Genomic DNA, 19274 nt, shown 5'->3' with positions numbered 1-19274 from the left:
GACAAAGGAAGACCCCATCCCAAAAAAAAAAAAAAAAGATTGATTTATAAAAGGAAAAGCTATTTTCTTTCATTAACAAAAAAAGACAAGAAATTGAGAAACAGAGTTCTAAACATTCTAGTTACAAAATACAATAAAACTTACCTTACAAAAGCAGCAAAGAAAGATACTATTCGTAGTAACCAGGGAGCATATTCCTGCATTTTTCTGTACACATCATAACGAAAGACAAATGCCTAATTTTAAATTCTTTTAGTACGTCATATATAAACTTTGGTATAACTACTATGTTTCCTTTAGGATTTACAGGACTGATCAAGAAACTAGACCAAAATCACATCATCCACATATTTATACACAGGCCTTTGAATTACATTTTATAAATTCAGACCTCTAGCTGAGTGTTTAGAAATAAAAGGGCTATTTTAATTTACTTTATTTTGCTTGTTTATTCCAAGTAGCTTTAAGACACTTATCAACAGCTTAAATATCATGTGCTCTGCAAAGTCTTCCTCAGTCTCCTGGATAGCTAATCAACTTCTCTTTTGTGGTACTACAGCATTTTATTTAAAATTTTATCACATAATATTTACTCTTTTTACATGTCCCTGCATTGAAATATCTTCCAGGACAGAAACCAGGTCTTAATCAGTTTTATAGCCTCAGAAGCCAGAGCAGTAACTCAGTAAGTACTTAAAGAATGAATGAACGCGCAAATGAACTAATGAACTAATTAACTACACAAACTACAAACAGATTACAAGAGGTCTAAAGCGTGGTTGTACTGTCCTTCCAGATTCTACAGAAGAGGTGACTGGGAAGAAAAGCACTGCACAAAGACCAAAGGTTTGGAAAAACCGTGGTTTCATTGGTATTTTCAATACTCACATATACAACAAATTCAGTATTTCCACTGTTCACTACCAGCTTTTACTCTTAAAAAAATTAAGTGGTTTCTATTCTCTGCATATTTTTGGTCAACTTGTGTGTTGCAAAGTTGTTTGTGACACACAATTACTCCAAAACGTATTATATGTGGGTATTTTTCATTCTTGTGAAAAATGCATATCTTTGACATCTATATAAAGGTTATTTCAATTTGTCATTTTGTGTAGAAAAATTACATAAAACACATTGTGTTATCACAGAATAATTAGAAGAAGTGATGAAAATGTCTTTGAAATTTTAAGTTAGTTGATTCATGGATTTTTTTCTTAAAGAGGATTAACTTCACAAATTTTCTTTAAAACACACAATAACACAATAGTTTGAGTTTCTCCTACCTCTCCTTCAAAATAAATACATATAATCTCCTGAAAAAATGTAAAGTACACTGGAGTGAGAAACCAGAGAGCTGTAGTCTTTTCCCACATTAATCATTCAGCCTATAACCTGAGTCAGTAACTTCCAAATCTCCATCTGCTCATGTATAAAGGGGATTAGATGTAATCAGTAATTTTCAAATTGGACTACAGAAGCCTCAGGGATTCTGCGTGTTTCAGGGATGGAGGAATACAGGATAATTAAGAATTTGTACTTCTTAAAAAGAGTTCAAAAATTACTACATTATATGATTTGTAAGGATTCTTTAACATCCAGAATGCTATTACTCTATTTCTTTATCCTATTCAAAACAGGTATTAGTCTCACATTTTAAATTGGAAAAATAAAATACCAAATATATATACATCCTTCTTAAAAATCACATAATGTATGCAATGGAAATCACTGTGGTATCTGTTGGTAATAGTTGCCCTATTGTCATGTAACAGCAAATGAAACATGGCCTTCCAGAATCAAAACTAGAAATTATTTTCCCTTTGAGCAAGTCAATTATCCCACTAATGTAATTTTGAATATCATCAGCATTAAAAATATGTATTTAAGGAACTGAATTATTATTTTTTAAATACCTGTACTATAAATTGTAATTCTCTTCTTTCTGCTTCCCACTGTTCTTCTTGTAATCTAAACTCCTCCAACGCTGTCTCCCTGATATGAGACTCCATCTCATTCTTCTCCTGTTGATGTTTTTCCAATGCTTCCTTTATATAAATAAAATTTTGCTTTACTATTAGATCAATAAAAGTTATCTTTCTTCCTTCATCCCCAGTTTAAATGTACAAAGAGGCTCTCCTTACCCATAGATGTTAAAAATCATCATAATTCATGTTAAAATCATTAATAAGGCCGGGCGCGGTGGCTCAAGCCTGTAATCCTAGCACTTTGGGAGGCCGAGACGGGCGGATCACGAGGTCAGGAGATCGAGACCATCCTGGCTAACACGGTGAAACCCCGTCTCTACTAAAAAAATACAAATACAAAAAACAGCCGGGCGAGGTGGCGGGCGCCTGTAGTCCCAACTACTCGGGAGGCTGAGGCAGGAGAATGGCGTAAACCCAGGAGGCGGAGGCTGCAGTGAGCTGAGATCCGGCCACTGCACTCCAGCCTGGGCGGCAGAGCGAGACTCCGTCTCAAAAAAAAAAAAAAAAAAAAGATCTAATTTGGTTCAATATCCTAAAAACATAAAATGCAATTTGCTGAGAAGCCCAATTTTCTAACTACAGGGTTTAAAATCGAGTTCCCATTAACAGAAAAAAAAGTCTATGGTTTACAAGCATGAGAAAGAAAGTCTCTCATGTCCATATAATGGGAGCAGGGATCTGTCTAACAAATATTACCCTCCTGACTTATAGAAAGCTTTCATAAAGAGCCTTGAAGCGTTTTTCCCCCCAAGGGCTAAATAGTGACTCAAATTCAACTCCAAACTATCCCACGGGTCTCTGTGCAGATTAGTTTAAAGCCAATAGCCTAAAATCAAAGCACAGTTCTCTTAAGTAGCTAACTGAGATCAGATCAAAATCTTCTACCTTGAGGTGCAAGCTGATTGGCTGAAGAAATGCTACCACCATCATCATCCTCTCCACATAACTCCAAAACATGGTATGTGGCGAAGGTTATACAGGCCCATCCAAGGACTTGTAATATCAACTACCACCAAAACCTCCCCCATTCACACACTAATGGAGCCCTTCTGCATGCCAGCCAGTGTTCCAGGGTCTAGCAATACAGTAGTAAACAAAAGAGACAAACTATGACCACTGATGTGGAAGAAATCAAAAGTAAATTTGCTGACAATGACAACATCTGGGAACGACTGTGCAAAAACTTTTACAGTTTGTAAATGCTTTTGTATAATTAACTTTTAGTAAAGACACATTTCCAGAATTCAAAAAAGCCATTTACACCAATGGTAAAGGTAGAACATTTTTATCACAGTTTTTTTTTCTTTGTTTTGTTTTGTTTTGTTTGTTTTTTGGGGGGAGACAGGGTCTCACTATATTGTTCAGGCTGGAGTACAGTGGCTATTCATAGGCCCAATCATGGTACACTGTGGCCTCAAATTCCTGGCCTCAAGTGATCCTCCCACCTCAACCTCCCTACTAGCTGGAACTACAGGCATGTACCACCATACCTGGGTTTGTCATGTAATTTTTTTTTTTCATTTAAACTGTTACTTCAAAAAAAATGGCAAATATAGACAACTCAAAATCTACCTTTTAAGTCACTGGCAACTTCAACCTTATACCACTTTTACTTTAGGGAGTAAAAAGGGAACAAAAAAATGAGGGAATAAATAGCTCACAATTTTAGTAAAAGTTAAATATGTTACATATCATGTCTATACAGAACATGCTCTATATAGATAATGAAGCTCATATAAACATACAAATATTTTTCTATATTTATTGTATATTCAGACCAAAATCCAGTGCCCATATTTCTACAATTTCAAATTTTCATGTCGCTACACAAAACGCTGTAGATTCTTACCTTCTTACAATACGCCCATATAAGTGCTTTGTTGGCTTTTAACATTTGATTAGTGACCACAAACCATTTTTCACCCCAAAAAGTATACCTATTAATATACTAAGAAAGCGATCAGCAAAAATGCCCCTAAAAAAGAAAAAATGGGAGGGAGGAAGGAAGGAGGAAGGAAAAAGGAAGGAAGGAAATCCAGTATAACTTCAAGTAATGTACAACACATCTCGGTGAATATTACATATAGGAAAATTCCTTTATAAAAACTATTTCACCTGTAGAGTTTTCTCTAGTCTGCTTTTTTCTTTCGTAAGTAAATCATATTCTCGATTGCAATTTTGGATCATATTGTCTCTTTCCTCCAAATCATGTTCAAACCTTCTGCATTCTTCTTTCCATTTTTGCTGAGAAGTCTGAAATGCTTCCTCAATTTCATTTGTCTTTGCTTGAAGTTCTGAATTTTGTGCTATTAAGAATAGAATAACAGGTACATTTACAACCATGAATTAAATAAGAAGGAGCTCCAAAACTTAGGCATTGGAGTTGACATCATTTACAGCATGATCTTAGGATAAAACAATTAACCTTTCCATTACAGTAAACTCTTGAAAACCTTTCCAGTCCAGTAAACTCTTGAAAAGTTCACAGTCTCTAAACCAATCTATTCTACAATTTTTCAATCTCTTCTTCCCCTTCAGACAATGATGATTTTGCTATGAAACAGTGTGACATATTTCTGACGGCATATCCAAGTTTAGGTGCACTTCTAGCACCGGCTGCAACTCTATTGATTTTTGTCCTAGTCAAGAAAACAAACCAGCTGAGTGTGGTGGGGCACACCTGTAATCCCAGCTACTCTGAAGGCTGAGGTGGGAGGATCACTTGAGCCTAGGAGTTGGTAGACCTCCTCTCAGATTTTTTTTAAAAAAAGAAAAGAAAAAGGAGAAGAAGAAGAAAGAAAAATCAATTTTTAAGACTGCAATATATAGGGCAAGTTTTTAAAAACAGTAGATTACAAATTTTGATATTTGACTATTGAGAACAAATTAGTTGTGGCATATCTTACACAAGTGTCACAAAGCTGAGGCTGGAAACCACTGCCCCAGCCCTTAGAACTGTAGCTATTTACTTTACCAGATTTAGGTGCAACTCACCTCTTACCCTATTACCTCAACAATAACCAACACCTATCAACACACTACCACTGCTGCTCTGTTTCAGCACCTAGAAAAGAAGGAAATGCTTCCAGGTCTGGCTGTATCACCTGCCACCTGATTAAATCTCTGTGATTCTCTGAGTCTCACTAGGAATAAGAATGTCCCTAGTTAAGTTTTTGTGAAGATAAAATGAGGAAATGTTTATAAAAACGTGTTTAAAAACGTAGCCACAGCTACATTAGCAGCAGTATTTCTAAATTATATTCACTTGCATTATGAATGAATCATATATTCAAAACATTCAAAATACAAAGGTATAAAAGGTGCAAAAGGAAATACATTAAAAGTCCCCCTCCCATTCAGCTGCCATCTCCAGAAGACATTCTTCCATGGTCTCTCATCCAGCATTGCAGGAAAGTAGTTTGAGGCCATTTTGACTTCTGATCCTTTGCATTTGACCTCTTTTTCTTTTCTCTTGAAAGCTTTAGAATCTTCTCTTTGTCTTTATTTTTCTGAAATTTTGTAATGCTATGCCTTCAGTAGGTCTACTTCTTTCCATACGGTAAATATTCGATAGGCTCTTTCAATCTGGAAATTCATATCCTTTAGTTCTGAGATGTTATCTTGAGTAATTTCATTGATGATTTATCATACATTTTTGTTTTCTCTCTTACCTCTTTCACTATCCCCTATTATTCAAATTGGTTCTCAAATTTTTTCATCTCTTCTCTCCTATTTTTCTACCTCTGTCTTTTTAATTTCTGGGAGGTTTCTTCCATCTTCATCTTCCATTGCTTCTAGGAACATTTTTCATTTCTGCCTTCACATTTTTAATTTTTTAATTTTTTTCAAGCCAAACTGTATCCAACTTTATTAATTATATTTTTCACAAACAATAATGGTATTGCAGGCAGGTATTTCAGTTAACAGTATACAACTTTTAAACTCCCTCCCCTTCAAAGGACTACCAAAATCAGAAAGCCACTATAAACCCATTACTGGGTATATACCCAAAGGATTATAAATCATGCTGCTATAAAGACACATGCACACGTATGTTTATTGCGGCACTATTCACAATAGCAAAGACTTGGAATCAACCCAAATGTCCATCAGTGACAGACTGGATTAAGAAAATGTGGCACATATACACCATGGAATACTATGCAGCCATAAAAAAGGATGAGTTTGTGTCCTTTGTAGGGACATGGATGCAGCTGGAAACCATCATTCTTAGCAAACTATCACAAGAACAGAAAACCAAACACCGCATGTTCTCACTCATAGGTGGGAACTGAACAATGAGATCACTTGGACTCGGGAAGGAGAACATCACACACCGGGGCCTATCACCGGGAGGGGGGAGGGGGAGGGATTGCATTGGGAGTTACACCTGATGTAAATGACGAGTTGATGGGTGCTGACCAGGTGCAGCACAGCAACATGGCACAAGTATACATATGTAACAAACCTGCACGTTATGCACATGTACCCTAGAACTTAAAGTATAATAATAATAATAAATTAATTAAAAAAAAAAAACCCAATGAAGTCCTCATTTGATGTTCTGAACAGGGAAAGTTTAGAGTGGGGGTTGACATTTCACATTAACATGTTGTTTAACAACTTTTCACCAGCCGACTCTGACTTTTAGGAAGTGAAATGAAAATGGCAGAATTTATCTAAAGATCTACAATCTAAAAACAGAAGCGCTGCTATTTTGAGGCATGCCGTCTCAGTGGTGTCACTGGAAAGTCCAGATTGCCTGATACACTGACAACCAATTACCGGGAGTCAATCCCAAGAGATGTCTGGGCTTAAGGGAGTTAAGTCTATGCTGAAGGTGGAAGGGAGAAGAGGACATAAAAACAAATTTGTTTTTCCACACTACAAGGTGTTTGTGCCAAGGTGGCTATGTGTGTCAACATCAGGGAATCTCTCCTCCTGGGAGCCAAGAGGAAGTCTCTCAAAACTAGAAGGGAAAGGTGTTTTCCCCACATCAATCCACTTCGGAGACATTCTATTAGTAACACAAGTCCCTTCCTCAAAAAACGACGTGTTCTGTGGGGCAACAACATAGCTTTAAATAAAAAAAATACAACAAAGCCTGCATTTTCATAAAACTTGGTTGAAAAATATTTCAAACTGTATAGTCACCAAAAGTACACAGTTATCAAAAATGCACACATTTCACTTGACATCTCCAGCACCCTGAGCTTTCTGTGCCTGGTCTGTTTTGGCATCTCCATTTCCTGCAGGATTCTTCCCCTCCTTGTAAGTGTCAGCTTTTCCCTTTGGGTACCTTTTCTCCCTTCTTTGCAGGGGAAAAGAAGACTTTTTAGGCTTGGGCTCTGGCTGTGAAGGAGCAGGTTTAGCAGACAACCTTGCAGATCTTCTCTGTAGCTCGGCTTTATCTCCTGTAGCATCCTCTTCAGACTTTCTCTTGGGCATGGTGGCGATGCCGGTAAGACGTAGCACCAGATGCAGAGATATAACGGCGTGTGGGCTTTGGTCAGTCCGAGAGTCCTTCTTGCCTCTTCTTCACACTGCTTCCATATTTTTAATTTTTTTTTTTTTTTTTTTTTTTTTGAGACAGAGTCTCACTCTGTCACCCAGGCTGGAGTAGAGTGGCACAATCTCAGCTCACTGCAACCTCTGCCACCCAGATTCAAGCGATTCTCCCGCGTCAGTCTCCCAAGTAGCTGGGATTACAGGCACTTGCCATCGTGCCCAGCTAATTTTTGTATTTTTAGTAGAGACAGGGTTTCACCATGTCGGTCAGGCTGGTCTTGAACTCCTGACCTTGTGATCCACCCGCCTCAGCCTCCCAAACTGCTGGGATTACAGGCGTGAGCCACCGCGCCTGGCCTCCTATTTTTAATTTCTAAGAGCTTTCATTTTTTATAACATCTGGTTCTTACTTTATAGATGAAATACATTCTTTCAGTTCTGAAGAAATTAATGCTACTTGTTTTAAATGTTCTCCCTGCAGAGCCTCTGTTTCTTCTAAGTTGATTTCTTCTCTCCATTTTAGAGGGTTTCCTCATATATCTGATAACTTGGTTGTCTACTCTCATTAAAAATGAGAAACTAGGCCAGGCACGGTGGTTCACGCCTGTAATCCTAGCACTTTGGGAGGCCGAGGCGGGTGGATCACTTGGGGTCAGGAGTTCAAGACCAGCCTGGCCAACATGGTGAAACCCCATCTCTACTAAAATACAAAAATTAGCTGGGCGTGGTGGTGTATGCCTGTAATCCCAGCTACTCGGGAGGCTTAGGAAGGAGAATCCATTGAACTCGGGAGGCAGAGGTTGCAGTGAGCCAAGATCACACCCCTGTACTCCAGTCTGTGAGTGAGACTCCCTCTCAAAAAAAAAAAAAAAAAAGTGAGAAACTATAAATGTAGTACAGTTTATACATTAATATACCCACCACCTAGAATCTGAGCTTCAAGGTAGAAGTTAACAACTTTCATCTTCACTGGAGAAGGATCTGGATGGCTCATTTATTGGGAAACCTCCAACATCAGTATCATTAGGTTTTTCCTCCTGGCTTTGTATTAGTCCATTTTTTTTTACAAAGACATACCCTACACTAGGCAATTTAAAGAAAGAGGTTTATTGGACTTGCAGTTTCATGTGGCTGGGGAGGCCTCACAATCATGGCAGAAGGCAAGGAGAAGCAAGTCATATCTTATGTGCATGGCAGCAGGCAAAAAGAGAGCTTGTGTAGAGAAACACCCATTTTTAAAACCATCAGATCTCGTGAGACCCACATCACAAGAACAGCATGGGAAAGACCCGCCCCGATGATTCAATCATCTCCCACTGGGTCCCTCCCATAACACGTGGGAATTATAAGAGCTACAAGATGAGATTTGGGAGGGGACACACAGCCAAACTATATCAGCTTGGTCAGGTGATACACAGAAGAGTCCTCCAACATCTGGCATAGAGTGTAGAAATGCAAGTGTTAGCTTTTGGGGAAGTCAACATACAAAGGAAGTTGGGGGCTGAGCATGGTGGCTCATACGTGTAATCCCAGCACTTTGGGAGGCCAAGGTGGGAGGATTGCTTGTGGCCAAGGGTTTGACACCAGCCTGGTCAACATGGCAAGACCCAGTCTCTACCAAAAAGAAAAATTTTAATTAGTCAAGTGTGGTGGCATACACCTATAGTCCTAGCTACTCAGGAGGCTGAGGTGGGAGGATGGCTTAAGCCCAGGAGTTCAAGGCTGCACTGAGCTATGATCACACCACTGCCCTCCAGCCTGGGCAACAAAGTGAGACTCTATCTCTTAAAAATAATAAAAATTAATTAATTAAAGGGAAGCTGGAAGGAATGGCTCCTCAATATTCAGCATTCAGAATCTTCCTGGTTTTGCCAGTCAAAAGACTCTCTATTTTGCCATCTCCAGGGATTAAACCTCTCGATTTCCACTAGTAATTCTTAAGTAATCTCAGAATAGCATGCTCTTGGAAGGAAATCTAAGGACCCATCTGCCTCTCAAACGGCTTTCATCTAAACCTCCTTATTTTACTCACTACTGCTACTCCCATACATAATTCCAATGGTATCTGGTGCTTTCAGTTTATAAGCCTTTTGACTAAGAATTTCTCTTTCAGCTTTCCCCACTCTGGACTTAGGATTTTAATGTCTCTCTGACTCAGTTATTCCTCATCCATTCGCTTTCTAGCTTCCAAAATTTTCTCCCTTGTCACACCCCCTATTCTCTCCATTGCTATGGGATTATCTCATAACTGCATTAGGTTTTTTATACTACCCTCAACACTTCATTACAAAAATTTTAAAAACAGAGAAAGTTGAAAGTATTGTGCAGTGAACATCCATATATCCACAACCTGGACTCTAGGATTGTTAACATTTTGCCTTATTTGCTTTATCAGATATTCATTCATCCATCAGTGTTTGCATTCATTTATCCACCCATCAGTCCATCATATATTTTATGCACTTCAAAGCAAGTTGCAAACATCAGTACATTTCACTCCTAAATAGTTCAGCATGTATATCATTAATTAGAATTTAGTATAGTTTAGTATAGAGCCTGGAATACATGTTTAAGACAAACAAACAAAAATCCCTTTGTGATTCTGTTGGTTATTCATGGAAGAAGTGCTTCTAAAAAGTGACTAACAGAATTTTGAACTCCTTTTTCCACATATGCACAGCATAAAAATATTAATGTAAAGTAGATAAATGTTCACAAAATTGCCAGAAGACTTTTTATATGTACCCAGCTAAGTCTGTACATCAAAAGTCAGTCAATGAATCAAAACCTTACCTCTGACCCTACATGGGATATACACACAACAGTGAGGAGTAATATACGACAATCAGGTTACAACCCTAAACATGGGAAGAAATAGAAACAGTCTTACCACAGAGCTTTTCTTGGATCCTATGTGCCTCGGCTAATCTTTCTTCAGCAGCCCGTCTTCCAAGACCAGCTTCCTTTCTAGCAACAGCTAGGTCATATTCCAGACTTTGTCGCAATGCTTCCCCCTTTTCAACCTCGGACCGTAGCTTGGCAATCTGGCTCTCATAGCTTGCCAGCTAAAAACAAATTCCTGACATCAACATGTGTCCAAAGATTATGAGAGCATACAGTCAAACATTTAAGTTTCTTAGAGAAACTTGTTTCCATAATATATACAAGGCAAAAATTCATAAATGTATATGTTCTGAATCACTAGAAAGGAAGCACTGTCTTACAAAATGACACTCATTATGTTTTTTACTTTAGAGAATCCACTAGAGGAAAAAAAACAAAAAAAGTCTTACAAGAACTTTTTATAAAATTAAAGATAAATTACATGTTTTAATCAGAAATAGTCACACCTTGGCCCGGCATGGTGGCTCACTCCTATAATCCCAGCACTTTGGGAGGCCAAGGCAAGAGGATCACTTAAGCCCAGAAGTTCAAGACCAGCCAGGGCCACAGGGGGAGACTCTGTCTCTATAAAAATAATAATACAAAAATTAATCAGGCATGGTGGTGTGTGCCTGTAGTCCCAGCTACTCAGGAGGCTGAAATGGAAGGATTGCTTGAGCCTGGGAGGCAGAGGTTGCAGTGAACAGAGACCACGCCACTGCACTCCACCCTGAAGGACAGAGCAAGACTGTCTCAAAAAAAAAGAAAAGAAAATATTCATACCTAAAAAAAAAAAATGCACGATACATACTAAGCACTTAAAAATTCATTCTTTCCTTTCCTCCTTCTATTCCCTAAATGAAACCAATAAATAAATTGCATCAAAGTAGTTTAATATTGTCTGTATTATTTCTCTTGATTATGATATCACTGATCATAAAGTAATAAAAGTGCCAGTTTTGCAGGGATTTAAATGAACGAATATCGAATTTGTGATCCTTCTGAAGTAGCATGACAGAAGGTCAGAGACAACTGGCTTCTCAATAGGCTTGATCAATGAGAGGCACATGTGGAGTGACTGACAGCAGGGGAAGTGAAAATGCCAAGATACTTCTGCCTTTCTAGATCTACCTCGAGTAGTTATCCCTCTCTTGTCTGTGGCTGCAAATCCTTATGGACAACCCCTCCCTCCATGGGCCTTGCTTTGTCCAGTTCTAGCTCTAATCAACCTTGGGAATAGAAGCAGTTCTTAATGTTGTTGGGTTGTCTTAATCTCCTCTAGTTGTCTTTTCCACTTTTCTAGTACCTGTGTAACCAATACCCGCTACTAATGTCCCTTTGTTGTAAGACTTAGAATGGTTTCTGTTTTCCTAACTGAATACCCAGTAATATTGCTCAATCAGAAATTGTCTCAAGGTTTATAATATTGAGTGTCTAACATATTTAAGCGTGAACAGTGAAAGCCTCTTTGCAGGTAGAAATGGGACTCTAGTGATCTAGAGCATACCGTGGGATCACAGTTCTTTAAATTACGGTGTGCAGTTGTTTAGGATGAAGTGCCAGTTGAAAACAAGCCTTTGGAAAATGAAGTAATGAATGCACTTAACTATGATGCCAGTATTGATTTACTATAAGACCTGAGGGGTAGAACGGCTAAATTTCACTATACTAGAGAATTTACAAAAACAAAATGATAATCTCAGAGCTTTAGAATCTCAGTTCAAGACAGTCAGAAAACCAGAGTTTTTATGGTGACTTTAAAATAATTGCTTATTTAGTATAGCCCCAGGGCAGATAAGGTTATGAACAAACCTGAAAATCTAATTATGGGAAATGCAAAATTACAAGTTCAGTGAAGAGTTTCACCAAGTTTCTACTGTTAAGATGGTATCAGCTGGATATTAAGTAGGAAGAACATAGGATGAGGACTTTCAGAATTGAACAAACCTAAAAACTATGAACTCTCAAATCCCCCCTGAACATTCCTTACCAAAAAAAAAGGAGCCTCTCCTCTCTGACTGAGGTAACCAGCTTTTCCTTGCTGAAAGATTTAGTAACGACCACATCTGAAGCAGCTGCCTTGCAGGAGTATTTGCAAGAGCCACCTACATTGCTCTGTTCACCACAGATTGACTCAGATCTCAGTATGCTACAGAAGGAAAAATGCAGTCTGCTCCAGGAGGAAATAGCTTATATAGCAGAAGAACTGAAAGCTCTTGCTAATCTAGTTTTCACAGGAACTTGGAGAACATGTACAAGATCGATTTCGTAAGTTAACTCTAACAGTTCTGCTTGGATGGTTGACTGAAAATTGAATTCGACATCGGCCTACAATCATTTCATAAGGTCAAAATACCAGTACTTTCCTGGCATAATACAGACTTAAGAACATGGGAGTGGTTTTGTGCAAACCAAAGCCTCCCCCCCTTCCTTGACTACATCGTCTTCGAGGACACAAAGTACATTACTTAAAATTAAAATGCTGGCCAGGTGCAGTAGATCGCTCCTGCAATCCCAGCACTTTGAGAGGCTGATAAGAGAGGGTTGCTTGAGGATAGGAGTTTGAGACCAACCTGAGCAACAGATCAAGACCCCGCGTCTACAAATAATAATAATAATAATAAATTAGCCAGCCGTGATGGCACACACCTATAGTCCTAGTTACTTGGGAGGCTGTAGCATAAAATCACTTGAGCCCAGGAGTTCCAGGCTGTAGGGAGCTATGATCACATCACTGCATGCAATCCTGGACAACAAAGCAAGACCCTGTCCCTAAAAGAAAAGATTTAAAACAACAAATATACATACATGTATACATACACATACACACACACACACACACACAATAACTGAAATATGATACACGATATGCAGCTACTTTTTTTTTTTTTTTTTTTTTTAAGACAGAGTCTTGCTCTGTCACCCAAGCTGGAGTGCAGTGGCATGATCTCGGCTCACTGCAACCTCGGCCTCCCAGGTTCAACTGATTCTCCCACCTCAGCCACCCAAGTAGCTGGGAGTATAGGCGTGCACCACCATGTCCAGCTAATTTTTGTAGTTTTAGTAGAGACAGGATTTCGCCATGTTGATCAGGCTGGTCTCGAACTCCTGACTTCAAGTGATTCGCCCACCTCAGCCTCCTCAAGCGCTGGGATTACAGGCGTGAGCCATGGCACCCATCCTGTAGCTGTAATTTCTAAAATTTGGTATGCATCTGTGATTTCTGTTGATGATACTCAAAAGTATTGCTAACACTACTATGACTTGTTAAAAGGAGGACTGGCTGGGTCAAGCCCTTCAGAACTGAAGGAAATGCTTAATATCAGTTAGAGGTTAATAAAAATAAAATTATAAGCTTTCCCCATCTAAGTTCACAGATTCCCTGATTTCTCTTTTTGAGGACTCCAGCTTAAGAATCCCTGCTCTTAAGAGTACTGGCTGGGTCAGACAGTATCTTCAGGCCATAAAGCCTACCAATTAGTCCTAAGTTTCCAGTATTTTTTGGCTAAAAGAAGTTATGTCAGCCGGGTACAGTGGCTCACACCTGTTGTCCCAGCACTTGGGGAAGCCAAGGCAGGTGGATAACTTGAGCCCAGAAGTTCAAGACCAGCCTGGACAACATGGCAAAACCACGCCTCTATAAAATACAAAAAACTAGTCAAGCATGGTGGCACGTGCGTGCCTGTAGTCCCAGCTCCTCAGGAGGTTGAGGTAGGAGATGACTTGAGTCCAGAAGGTTGATGCTGCAGTGAGCCAAGATGACACCACTGCACTCCAACCTGGGTGACAGAGCGAGAACCTGTTTCAAAAAAAAACACACAGACACACACACACACACACACACACACACATACACACACAAAGAAGTTATGTCACTCTTTACCCTCTCCCTTTCTCATTTATCTGGATTTTCTTGCACTGTCATCACTATCTGGGCCAATGAGATATCTGAATAGCCTCACAGTTTTGTTGTCCTATTTTCCACAACTTTATTGTTATGCTCAAATGATTCTAAAAACCACTGCAACAATGAAAACTTTATAGTATTTTCTTATCCTAATCATTTACATCAATGCAACTTCGTCTCATCTGGATCCTACGAGTCTATAAGCAATTCTTCTCCCCATACCCTCTGTCTACTAATAAATCCTTTCAACAGTAATCTAATATTCAAATACCTATCAAAGAAAACTGTAGTTCAGAAAAATGAAGTAACTTGCCTAAAATCCCCCAACAATAAAACTCCTAGAGGAGTCTTTAAATATATTTTGTGCCAATCACCATGCATGATTTGTGTTCACATTAGGAATACATGATAAGGCATATATGGCCTTAGTTTTTAGATCACTGCATTCGTCTCTGCCTTGCTTCCTGATGGGTATACTTGAAGATTGTATGGCTAAAAAATTTAACTACATAATACAAGTATGATCATCTACAGAAATAATTGAAGGCCAGGCACAGTGGCTCACTGGCTCATACCTGTAATCCCAGCACTTTGGGAGGTCAAGGCAGGTGGATCACTTGAGGTCAGGAGTTTGAGACCAGCCTGGCCAACACGATAAAACCCCATCTCCACTAAAAATACAAAAATTTGTCTGGGCACGGTGGCTCACACCTATAATCCCAGTACTTTGGGAGGTCAAGACAGGTGGTTCACAAGGTCGGGAGTTTGAGACCAGCCTGGTCAAGATGGTAAAACCCCGTCTTTACTAAAAATACAAAAATTAGCCAGGCGCAGTGGCAGGCACCTGTAATCCCAGCTACTTGGGAGGCTGAGGCAGAAGAATAGCTTGAATCTGGGAGGCAGAGGTTGCAGTGAGCCAAGATAGCACCATTGTACTCCAGCCTGGACAACAGACTGAGTGAGACTCTGTCTTAAAAAAAAAAGAAAAAGAAAAGAAATAATTGAAAATAATAAGAAGTACTAATATAAATCTGGAGTTGAACCAATAATAATTTCCTGTTTTAAGAAAACTGTCTTCCTTCTCTAAGATAATTTCCTACCTCTTTAATGTGAACATATACTTCAAAACATTTTGATCAAATAAAAGAGAACAGTGTGTTCTGCTGAGAAATCTAATGACAACCATAAATATATTATGAAAGAATATATTTATTTTTATTTTATTTTTTGTAGATACAGGGTCTCACTCTGTTGCCCAGGCTGGTTTCAAACTCCTGGGGGCAAACAATCCTCTTGCCTTGGCCTCCCAAAGTGCTGGGATTACAGGCATGAGCCACCACACCTGGCTGTGAGAGAATTTATTTAATAGAGGAATGATCATCATCACACTAATACTCTCAAGTAACATGTACATTTGGTTTTAAAAAATAAGTTTTAGTGTTTATGAATAATTAGCATACATTTAACACATATCACTTTATATGGATTATTACAATGTAAATAGAAGCAATTACTTCAACTATTAAAATTTTTTTTTTAAATTACCTCAGCTGGGCCGGGCACAGTTGCTTACGCCTGTAATCCCAGCACTTTGGGAGGCCAAAGTGAGCAGATCACCTGAGGTTACGAGTTCAAGACCAGCCTGGCCAACATGGTAAAACCCCATCTCTACTAAAAATACAAAAATTAACTGGGCGTGGTAGCACGTGCCTGTAATCCCAGCTAATGGGGAGGCTGAGACAAGTGATTCTCCAATCACTTGAACCTGGAGGCAGAGGTTGCAGTGAGCCGAGATCGCTCCAGTGCACTCCAGCCTGGGTGACAGAGTGAGACTTCGTCTCAAAAAAAAGAAAAATTATAATAATAATATTACCTTAATTGCTACTAAAAAATACAAAGAGAATGATTACGTATTCATCTCATTTTTTCAATCAGCAATACCACCGCTCCTTAGATACACTGAAAAAAATCATCTTTTCATACTCTCCTCTGTTGCCCAGGCTAGAGTACAGTGGCACAATCTCAGCTCACAGAAACCTCCAGCTCCAGGGTTCAAGTGATTCTCCTGCCTCAGCCTCCCAAGTAGCTGAGATTACAGGTGGCGCCACCACGCCCAGCTAATTTTTGTATTTTTAGTAGAAATGGGGTTTTACCATGTTGGCCAGGCTGATCTTGAACTCCTGACTTCAAGTGATCCACCCACCTTGGCCTCCCAAAGTGCTGGGATTATAAGCATGAGCCACCGCACCTGGCCCTTTTTATACATTTATTCAGTACACAACCACTGACTGATGGCCTACTATGTGCCAGTAAACATGAGCGATATGGAGACAAAGTGGGATCACTGTTTTCAGCTCTCAGGGGGTTTACAAACTAAAGAAGGGCAGATAAGCATGATATAAATGTTTTAGTTCTAAAATATCTGTAACAGCAACATGTTATGGAAGAACAAAGTAGTAGCTGGTTTAACTTAGAGAGACATGACAAGGTTTCCCAACATGAGAACTGCATAACTTAGCAAAAAAGGAAGAAAAACATACTGCTTACACTTAACTGTCAATAAATTACAGCTACTATTACAGTACTCGAGTACTTTCCAAATTTTATTTCACTTAATTATCACAACAATCCTTTGGGACCAGCAGTTCACAATGAGAAACCAATGGTGTACAGGATAAACAAGTAGCCCAAGATGACGCATCTTAAATGGAAAGGCCAGGAACGAATTGAGCTCTGTGTAATTTGATATTCTTCCCACTACACCAGGTGGCCCAAAGTGAGTTTTAAGAATAAATAAGATTTAGCGGAGAAAAAAGGAGAAAGAACACAACAGAGAGAAGAGGCATAAAGATATGACTCATGAGTTATCTTAGAAGGGAAGAAAAACTATCTTGGAATATATGCATACACATATGAAATATACATATATACACATACATACTAATAAAAGAAATAATGACTTATAACATAAAGTAAGACAATTTATGAATTAAACTATGATTTAAAATTCCATACTCAAATTTACTTGAGATTGTTCCATAACTGAGACCTTAAAGGAGCCTACATTATGATTTCAAAAATGTCTGATTTACAAATCCTTTAATCATCAAACATGTTCAGAAATTAATATTTTTAATCAATTGAACCCATTAATTAAAATAAATCTAAGATAACATAGAAATAAACATAATTCATTAAAGTTCTACTTTAACACTTATGCAATTACACTACATTTTAAAATCATGTTTTATTTATTACAATTTCCTTTTTAAACACAAGAATGGTATAGTGATAAAGGGTAAACATGGAGTTTTTCATATGAAATAAATCTAAAAAATCAAACTCAACTTTTAACATTATTTCAGAGGAAAATAAATCGTACCTCTGCATTGTGTTTGGTTGTTATTTCTAATTTTTCTTTTTTAGCCCGATGGAGTTTCTTCCTGAGATCAGCAGTAATATCCAACTCTGTTTCAGTTTTAAGTATTTGTTTTACATCTGATGAGGCATTCTTCAACCTAAAAAATGAGATTATAGTAAAATGTATATGCTTCTCATAAAGCACATTTCAGAGCATTTCTGATATTTCTGATAACTTATTTTTCAAAAAACAAAGAGAACATGACATAGTTCTTGACTTAGAGTTCACAATCTAGTAAAAGATGTCCATTGCGAAAGCTATGTAGAAATACAAAGTATATATAGATAGATAGACATCTAGCAACAAATCACTGTCTAATGGGAAATTACCACATTATTCAAGATTGCTACTTAAACTGTCTGATCATACCACAGGCTGGATCATTTTGAAAGAGACTGGGTTCACCCACTTTTTTTCTTTGTAAATAACACATTTTGTTTACTGCAAATGTAATACATAATACAAAAAGAAAAATGTCAGACTAAAGCACACTACTCTCTCCCAAAAATAAAAATGGAACATTAAAATAACCGCAAACAGAATTCAGAGGTATAAATTCACAAGAGAAAGAACACAAAAGATGAGATAATAGCAATAAAATACTGGAAGCTGAAATGCATGTGGACAAGTGGTAATTGATAACCCCCAAAAGCTCAGTAATTGACAACATCTTTGAAAATCGGGGTAAAAGTAGAGCAGAAAACAGGAGAATTAGTTGAAAGTCTGCCAACAAAATAATTACATCCTCAGATCCCCTATCCCCTACACCACACAACTGGGTACCTATCTCTTTCCCAGTCTGGCAGAAAAACACTAGGGGTTTATTCCCTGGAGAGGATAAAACAGAAGGTCTCTGGATCAGAAGACATTAGATACAAATGACGTAAGTTTTTCATACTATATACAATAAGCTTGAGTTAAAAGTTACATAATGAAAGAGCGCTCTAGAGTTTTAATACTACTTGTCTTGCCAGAACGATGGCAGTCAAGCAGTGATTGGAAGTGTCTTCCCTACAAAACCTAAGCAACCAGGTGAAAAATACCTAAAGATACTGATGCCAGTCATTCTCTAGCAAAACAGCTTAACCATATAACCCTACAGAGCACACCACAAACACAAAGCCTCACACACTGAGCTTCCAGTCATCTTTTTAGGCGAAGCCCCTACTTTTCAACATAAGCAGACAGCCAACAATCACCAAGAGTTTAGGAAGCACCTAACATGATAAACAGAGACCAAAAATATGGTGCATGGAAAGAAGCATGCCTTGAAAGACTATGCAGAAAGATGACAACTTAGAAGAGGGAAAAAAAAGGTAACATTGTCTCCTAAAAAAAACAGGAGAGAGTATAACATCCATATATCACATCCATGACTGCAATAAGAAATGAAATATTCAGAGGAAAAAAAGCTCTTAAAAATCAAAAACACGGCCGGGTGCAGTGGCTCAGGCCCAGCCTCCAAGCACCTTGGGAGGCTGTGGTGGGCAGATCACTTGAGGCCAGGAGTTCAAGACCAGCCTGGCCAACATAGTGAAACCCTGTCTCTACTAAAAATACAAAAATTAGC

General features: G+C 38.4%; 1 protein-coding gene across 2 annotated transcripts in view; it reads right to left on the bottom strand.

Annotated features, from left to right (window-relative positions):
* The window catches only part of CCDC171 (coiled-coil domain containing 171), a 425369-nt gene that overhangs the window by 389499 nt on the left and 16596 nt on the right, over window positions 1-19274 (bottom strand). Inside the window, exons 3-7 of one of the 2 annotated variants that reach the window (XM_011990859.1) lie at window positions 17666-17801; window positions 10384-10558; window positions 8415-8576; window positions 4101-4291; window positions 1914-2045 (exon numbers count right to left, since the gene is read on the bottom strand). In XM_011990859.1, the coding sequence (XP_011846249.1) occupies window positions 1914-2045; window positions 4101-4291; window positions 8415-8487 (396 nt within the window). In that variant the 5' untranslated portion in view covers window positions 8488-8576; window positions 10384-10558; window positions 17666-17801. The remainder of the gene's footprint in view (window positions 1-1913; window positions 2046-4100; window positions 4292-8414; window positions 8577-10383; window positions 10559-17665; window positions 17802-19274) is intronic. The other variant, XM_011990858.1, reaches the window with a different exon arrangement.

Source organism: Mandrillus leucophaeus, unplaced genomic scaffold (assembly GCF_000951045.1).
Source record: "Mandrillus leucophaeus isolate KB7577 unplaced genomic scaffold, Mleu.le_1.0 Scaffold384, whole genome shotgun sequence".
NCBI lineage: Eukaryota > Metazoa > Chordata > Mammalia > Primates > Cercopithecidae > Mandrillus > Mandrillus leucophaeus.
This window is presented reverse-complemented; position numbering and strand designations above follow the sequence as displayed.